General features: G+C 36.6%; 2 protein-coding genes across 2 annotated transcripts in view; both read right to left on the bottom strand.

Annotated features, from left to right (window-relative positions):
- Positions 1-49: 49 nt before the first annotated feature.
- On the bottom strand, positions 50-4290 carry LOC105315221 (tetratricopeptide repeat protein 37-like; the record flags this gene model as incomplete). The annotated part of the gene is made up of 20 exons (XM_011409782.1): positions 4198-4290; positions 4006-4149; positions 3791-3888; positions 3664-3736; positions 3305-3418; positions 3037-3160; positions 2679-2780; positions 2574-2634; positions 2456-2525; positions 2318-2404; positions 2208-2267; positions 2116-2162; positions 1949-2060; positions 1802-1881; positions 1643-1742; positions 1543-1595; positions 909-1033; positions 277-379; positions 129-221; positions 50-81 (listed from the first exon to the last, which is right to left on the bottom strand). Coding segments are annotated over exons 1-20 (1771 nt in total), but the record flags the coding sequence as incomplete, so codon positions are not given.
- A 2041-nt stretch (positions 4291-6331) lies between these two features.
- Positions 6332-8251, bottom strand: part of LOC109589374 (tetratricopeptide repeat protein 37-like) — a 3078-nt gene continuing 1158 nt past the window's right edge. Inside the window, exons 7-13 of the mRNA XM_020005466.1 lie at positions 7572-7674; positions 7383-7475; positions 7252-7335; positions 6743-6830; positions 6651-6690; positions 6525-6603; positions 6332-6424 (exon numbers count right to left, since the gene is read on the bottom strand). Coding sequence (XP_019861025.1) covers positions 6596-6603; positions 6651-6690; positions 6743-6830; positions 7252-7335; positions 7383-7475; positions 7572-7674 — 416 coding nt within the window. The 3' untranslated portion in view covers positions 6332-6424; positions 6525-6595. The remainder of the gene's footprint in view (positions 6425-6524; positions 6604-6650; positions 6691-6742; positions 6831-7251; positions 7336-7382; positions 7476-7571; positions 7675-8251) is intronic.

Here is an 8251-nt window from a genome sequence, read left to right as displayed (position 1 = left end):
AGGCCAAGTTCAAGTAAAGCCTTTTTACTGATAATTTCTAATCCCTCACTGTTGCCTAGCAACTCGGAAGGAACACTGACCCTGTGCAAAGAAATACTGTAAAAATGGGTGGGGCCATGTGGTGTTACCTAGCAACAGTTTCGGCAATGCCATATAAGGAGAGACAAGAATCTCCAATCAGTTTCCACAGACTAATGAATGAGGGTTTTAGCTTTACTGCTCTGGAAAAAAAAATAATATTGATAATACAACTAACAATAATATTAAATGACTTACTTGGATAGATCAATAAGAGCAAGTGATACATAGGAGACAGCTTTGGAGTCCAGTACATTATTGATGGCTAGCAGTGATAACTTGTAATAGCTCTCAGCTCTACCTATAATCAGTACAATCTAAATATAATTTCAAAATGCAAGAAATTCCCAAATCGTGGACATGTATATACATGTACATTTACATGCAAAAAACTCCAAAATCGGACCAAACATCCTGTACTATATAGTACAGGGATTTTGACCAAATTTCATGAAAAATTGCAAGGAGAGAATTTACCATTTTAATATTTTTTCCTGATACATATACATGTTCTTATGTTGCATAGAAAGTTTGAGCTGATTCTGATGAAGTTAGGATTTTTTATGAATTTTTAAAGTTGTTCAAAAATCGGGCCAAACACCCTGTACTATAGTACAGGGATTTTGGTCAAATTTCATCAAAAATGGCTAGGAGAGAATTCTCTATTTTTATAATTTTTTTCTGATAGATATACATGTACTTATGCTACGTAGAAAGTTTGAGCTGATTCCGATCAAGTTTGGATTTTTTATGAATTTTTAAAGTTGCTCCAAATGCCATGTACTGTATTGTAGTGCTTGTCAGCTCATGAAACTCTACCACTCAATTACAATTCTCAACTATTCCTCCATTACCTTTCAAAGCTGGTACATAATCATCCTGCAGCTCAAGGACTCGTGTGTAGCTGGCAACAGCTTCAGATAATAGACCAATCAACTGTTGCATAGCTGCTACCCTAGTACATGTACATATGTACATAGAATGGAATATAATATAATGTGTATAGACTGACTGGTATTGTGAGAATATGGACTGTGGATTGAGCTAAGAGGATAAGGAGAGGAAAGAGAGAGAGAGAAACAAAAAGAGGAAGAGATCACTATATTGTAATGTACACATGTACTTCAGTTGCTTTTTCAAATGCTTTCATTGCTGCAATGTTACTACCTCTTGAGAGATAAGCCTCACCTAAACACTCCCATACATTGCTACATGATACATGTACGTACATGTACATAAGTGGGCGTGACATTAATAGGCGTGGCTTACCTATCAGAAACGTTCTGATGCAAAACTTTCAAATAACTATAAAATATACGACATCGTAAATTGTACATGTACATGTAGCTACCATTTAATAGCTTCGTCATATTGACTATGTCTTCTATGATATAGTCCTATTCTAAGCCACGCCTCTCTCACCCTGTAACCAATAGCAACCACACGTCATGTTAAATCACTTACTCTGTAGGTGGAGAATTTTCTGTAATTTTGACATAAACTTCATAAGCAGATTCCTGTGTGAAGTATTAAGTTAATAATTTTAGTTAATAACTAGCCACACCTCTTCACCCAATGCTGACAGACACTCCCCTAATGATATCCCTGCCTCAGTGAGACCAGGATTAATAGTAAATGCCTTTTTATAACATTTAACAGCACGACTGAAGGAGGAAAAATAGAGAAATTTTAGGAAAAATAAAATGTATATGATGAAACCTACTTGATATCATTAGCAACGTATCTCTGATAGCGTCCCAGCATATTAAATACAGCTGGGTTATAACTATCCAACTGACCTGCCTGTGATATAATAGAAAATAATAAAATGCCACATGTACATGTACCAAAAATTATATTATATTCCTACCTTCACCAGTGAAGGATAAGACTTTGTTCTGTTTCCATTATACCAGTCAGTATAACCAGCCCAATAATGATACTCACTGAGCTGAGAACACTCATTTATAGCTAACTGAAAACTAAAAGGAGCAATGGAGATATAATTAATACTATGATGATTCTACAAGTACATACTTGTCATGTGCTTGATCGAAATTACCTCTAGCCACAAATAAATGACCCTATAACAGCAATTACAATAATATTATTATTATTATTCATGATACCTTTAATTCATTCAGTATTCCTTTCTCTTCGTTCAGTGAGGAAGCTTTATCATTAATAATCTAAAAATATAATAAATTCATAATAAATCCAGTAAATGTGTATCATGTACTCCTTCAGCTTCATGTATCATTCCATTAGCAATGAGAGCCTTAACGTACAGTTTGATCACATGACAGTCACATGACTCACTGTACAACTAGAAAGAAGAGAATACATGTATAATGTACATGCAAATAATGGTCTTTACTTTTTCACATAAAGTCAATGCCTCTTGTTTATGATTACCCTCTAGGAGTTGAGCCTCAATTAATAAAAGACTGATAGGAATAATCAAATGAGATACTGTACATCCACAGGCCACTTACTGGAATGAACACGTTACTTGTCTCCGTATGAAACAAGGCAAACTTCCCAAAGCTTCTAATCCTAAACTAATAATAAATTATAAACCACAGTACATGTACATGTACCTTTCCAAGCATTATTAATGACAACTTCATAGTTGTGTGCCTTCATGTGGCAAACACATGATACGAACCAGCCCTCACAGGAGTCTGGTGAAGAGACTGTTCCTATGTAAAGTCAGTCACATGATCTATCATGTGACTGTATGTACCTTTACTGGCTAGTGTGCAAGCTTCTTTTATTTTTCTTGATTGTAGTAATACCAAACAATGAGAAATGAGCCACACTCCTTCTCTCTCCTCCTCCTCCTCTCTCCTTTTGTTCAGTAACAGTGTTATTGGGATAAGATCCTCTTCAGTTAGTGGTTGAATGGACAGTACTAATATACCAGTGATGAAATAGTGTACATGTAGTTCAGAGTACCTTTTAAACACTTCCATATCTCCAGCTGGAGTAATGTCTCTTGGCTCTCTTTACTTTCTAAGATTTCACATTCCTCTTGTACCGTCTTCAATAAACTATCAATCACTTCTTCATCTTCCACTAACTACACAGTACACATTATACACAGAGTAATGGAGTGTGTATCATATATGACAGTTAGATACATGCACATGCAGTGACATAAGAGTGTTTACTATGAAATACAAATTTTCAAAGTTTTTTGGGATCAGGTTAAGTCCTTCCCTACCTTAATCCATTCCATGCAGGAGCTAATGAATAATGTTTGTATCTCTATCCTCTTAGTCTCTGTCAGAGAAGAAAGGAAGGATTTATAACTGCCTTCAATTAGCTGCCACTGGGTCTGGGAATATTGAGGATGACGTAGTAGGAATAATAATGACCTTTCAGTAATGGAACCAGAGGCAGAGGGAGAGACTAAAAGATATAAATAAGCTCTAGCTGCCTTGAGAGAGAGAGAGAGAGATGAAGGGAAAGAAGAGAGAGATGAAGGGAAAGAAGAGAGAGAGAGAGAGAGGGAAAATGAAGATAGAGAAGAGGAAGGGAGGGAGAAAAGAGACATTATGTACACAGGGATAATGTTCTTACCTTTTCTAATTGGCCTACATCCACATATAATGGAGCAAGTTTACAATATAAATTGAATTCTTTTTCTCCATCTCTACATAATGAGAGTATCAAACATGATAGTCATATGATGGTCATAATGACTCACCCAGTCACAGTGTTTAGTATATAACTGTAAGTCTTTATTGCTACCAACTTTTCATCTTTATCCCCTGGGCTGTACTTATCATACAAATCTGCCAAGCCCTAGAAAAAAAATTAAAACCACAATAGCTAAAAATCGAGCTAAAATGTAATTGCATGTCTATTACCAATTTACCATTACAAACCCAGAACCCTCACAGATCTACATAAACTATTTACCTTCCAGGCCAGTATTTCCTTCTCATTAGAGGTTATTGCTATCCTGTACTGGTGTCTGGCCTCTCCTATTTCTTTCAACAGTAAATGAGCTTTACCACACAACACATGAGCAAGGTAATGAGTGTCATCATGCCAGAATATAGCCTGTGATGAACAAGACAACACATAATCAAGAAAACTTGTTATTTCTACCTGACACTGTTTGATAGCCTCAGGATAGTCTTCTCTATCTAGAGCAGAACGAGCTGATTTAAGAAGAGACTTGACCTCTTTACTGGCAGCCATACTTATCTAATTAAAAACGTGGGCGTAAGAACACCTGGCCACGCCTGGTTTTGCCCCATTATGATTGGACATACTATAATATCTATGAACATACCTGGTAGTATGACGGTTCCCGCGACCACGCGGCAAAATGGCAAAGCAAGAGCTCATCCTTCCAGTCAACGCAGCTATGGTTACAGATAAAATGGCAAAGCAAGAGCTCGTCCTTCCAGTCAACGCAGCTATGGTTACAAATGGTATTTGTCGTGCAGATGGAAAACTTAAGAAGCGTGATGAATTGCTCCATAGTGTGGATATAGGAGAAAAACCCGAGAGCAGCTTTCAATATCAGTCTGAGCCTACTCAGTCAACTGCTCCTGATGAAGAGAGAGTGGTTATCTCAGGGCTGCTTATGAACAATGTCAATCCTGAGGAAAGGATAGTAATCCTGGGGAACCTAGACAATAAAGAGATTGCAGAAGAACAAGAGGAGCAGCAGGTTGTAGAATTCAACAGTTTTCCTGCTGAGCACATTGACACTATGGAGGAGCTGACACCATCAGATTGCATTGATACCACTTCACCAACTGTTCATGTTTGGCCATTCAATACAGAAGCTGGACCATAGCACTCCCATTATATTTATAATTAGTTGTGTGTGCATATTAATAAATCTACTTGTTTCAACATCAGTTTTGCCTATACATGTACATGTATCATGCTAAAATGAATATCATACTGAACAAAGGATGTGTGGTTGCCACAATGCCAAAAATTTTCTTGTATGATCAACTAAAGGCTAACAGTCAGTACAGTGCTGTTGATTGATAGTATGAAACTATTAGTATCACATAGTGCATCTATACATACAATCCAATCTCTCTCTACCATCAGTTCCAATATACGCCTACATAAAGCAGCACTAACTGAGACTGACCACCTATTAATAATACAATCACATAGTTATAGACCATGTACAATGAATTATTAACCTTTTCATTTGGTAATGAATTAAGATTCTTAATAGAATCTGGCGAACATACATCAGCCAGTAACTACATATAAATAATGGCTTACAAGCATTTGCTCTAATACTGTATTACCTGGTTAACTATAGTATATGGTACAGTAGCAATATGAGAGGAAGATTCTGTACCCAAAGTCACTAACAGTGGTCTAAGGCATTAAAATAGAGATATTATGACTCTACACCTTGAGCATTACCTGAAGTATCCAATACATGATACTACAGAAAGTACATGGAGAAAAAAAAAGCAAGCAACTACAAACTGATGTTCACTGTATGTGTAACTGACCATCAATAGATTTCCCTGAGCACTGAGTACACAAGCAATATACTCCATTAGCATCCTGCAGAGGGAGGGAGAGAGAAAGTGGGGGAGAAAGGGAAGCAGAGGGCATGTAAAATTGGTCATCACATGTGAATGTGTATAATTATGTACTTCAGAAGTTCAGACAAAGATTGCTCAGATTTATACAATAATTATAAGAAAAAATATTGGCCCGCAGGGATTGTGGCTCTCCTATAATCACCACAAACTCTCAGTTTCCCAGGAATGCAAAATCTGGAGTTAACCAACCTACAGTGGGGCCCATGCTGTATAGGCTCAATAGAGCTTGACTCTGTTTACAGAGTGCAACCAAACGTTCAGCAGCTTAAACCAATCGAGGTTATCAAACAGGCTGCAACAAATTTTTGGTTATCTACATACGTACTGTATGTTTAAGTGTTTTGTTTATCTATAATACCTGTATAGAAGCTTTACTGCACATTCCACAGCCAATATAAAGGCAAGCCTCCACCAAATGGAGCTAATAAAAGGGAAAGAAATAGAAGAGAAGAGAATAAGATGCATATATCAGTTGTTCTGCTTACCAACTGATGATAATCAATCTCATTATTGTCAGTCTTTCCCTTTATGCTACACAAATCAAAACCATCATTACCTGATTCCATTATAAACCTACAACACATATAGCATTACTATTATATTAACAGCTACTACATAAAAAACCTCATTGAAGTTGCCTTCGCCTTCACATGATACATCCCTGAGGACCGTACCTCATTCAATTGAGGTACACTAACAAACTCTTTCTCCTCATTGAGCGAGGAAGCTTTATCATTGATAATCTAAATATAATATAATAAATTCATAATGGAGAGAGAGAGAGGGAGAAAGAGAGAGGGAGGGAGAGGGGGTGAGAGGAGTAATTTTTGATTGTTCACTTACTAGAGTGCATTGCTATTACTCCAAGGGCGTTCCAGTGAATGTGGCCTCTCGGTGATAGAGTGATTGCATTTTTAATCAACTAAAATGTAAAACATTAATAATTAAAAATAATATCAATATAAATACTTTTAACGAGATTTCTAAATATTCCTTTATCGTCTTCAACCTAACATCATATTGTTTGTTTATTTATTTATTTAGTTGTTGTTGTTGTTTACTTTTGCTAGGTGGTAATAATTAAGTGCAAGATTATGAATAAGATAAGGAGATTTGCCATCACACAAATGAAGACTACACTTGTATGATCTTTAGTACACAAAATATCAACATCATTAAAGTCTATTCACTTTCACCTGACCTATTGATTTTTTATAACTTTTGATAAACATGGAATTTAGAAATTTTGTTTGCACCATTAGAATCGCTAGGTCCTTCCCATCCTTTAGATAAAAAGATCGGGTCAAAATGATAAGGCCTTAGCCTTTTTTGGATGTCCCTGTATAAGCTCAATGACATACCTTTGACCACAACTATGCAGCTAGAACAGCCAGATTAAATTCAGCTGCTACTTATCTGCATCCCTTCCGTGCAACAAAAACAATTCCAAAACCACAAATACGTAAAGAATGCGGATGTGACGTAGTTATTTATTAATTGAAAAAAGCCAGGGGTCAGGTGAAAGTGAATAGACTTTAGTTTATTATCAAATAAATCGATTCTAACTAACTTCAGCCCAAGTTCAAGTAAAGCCTTTTTACTGATAATTTCTGATCCCTCACAGTTGCCTAGCAACTCGGAAGGAACACTGACCCTGTGCAGAAAAATGTTGTGAAAATGGGTGGGGCTACGTGGTGTTACCTAGCAACAGTTTCGGCAATGCCATATAAGGAGAGACAAGAATCTCCAATCAGTTTCCACAGACTAATGAATGAGGGTTTTAGCTTTACTGCTCTGGAAAATAATAATAATAATAATAAATAAATAAATAAATAATAATAATAATAATGATAATAATTATACAGCTAACAATAATATTAAATGAGTTACTTGGATAGATCAATAAGAGCAAGTGATACATAGGAGACAGCTTTGGAGTCCAGTACATTATTGATGGCTAGCAGTGATAACTTATAATAGCTCTCAGCTCTACCTACAATCAGAAAAATGTAAATATAATTCCAAAATGCAAAAAATTCACAAATCGTGGACATGTATATACATGTACATTTACATACAAAAAAACTCCAAAATCAGACCAAACATCCTGTACTATTAGTAACGCGGTAGCGTTACTAAGTAGGATTCACCCCACTTCAAAATGGCTGCCACGACTTTTGCAGCCTTGCTATACCGGGAAAACGAGCTCCTATGCTTACCAGACTTTATAGAGGACCTCATCTTGACCAGAGGACTCCATTGGTACCACTAGTGTGGCTCTAAACCTTGTCTGAGAGGAAAGCCAAAAATCCGGAAAACGGCCGTTTTGTTCAGCCACCTTTTTTCATCTTCATCATCATCATCATCAAGTCCTGTCAATCCAGTTGTCGGTCTGTATCTCAACTTTGCTTGGTGATAGAAGGCTAATTCTTACACCATTCTACTCCAATAATGCATGCGCAGGTCCCTATTCTTTATGACAATTCTCCAACAAAGGAAGAAGTTGCACTGTCACTGCTGGATCGGGCCCATCTTAGCTGCATGCCGCCATTTTATTAATTAAAGAAGCA

The sequence above is a fragment of the Amphimedon queenslandica genome, unplaced genomic scaffold, assembly GCF_000090795.2.
Source record: "Amphimedon queenslandica unplaced genomic scaffold, v1.1 AMPQUscaffold_11378, whole genome shotgun sequence".
In the NCBI taxonomy this organism is placed as follows: domain Eukaryota; kingdom Metazoa; phylum Porifera; class Demospongiae; order Haplosclerida; family Niphatidae; genus Amphimedon; species Amphimedon queenslandica.
Note: the sequence above shows the minus strand (reverse complement) of the source record. Positions and strands in the feature narration are given on the sequence as shown.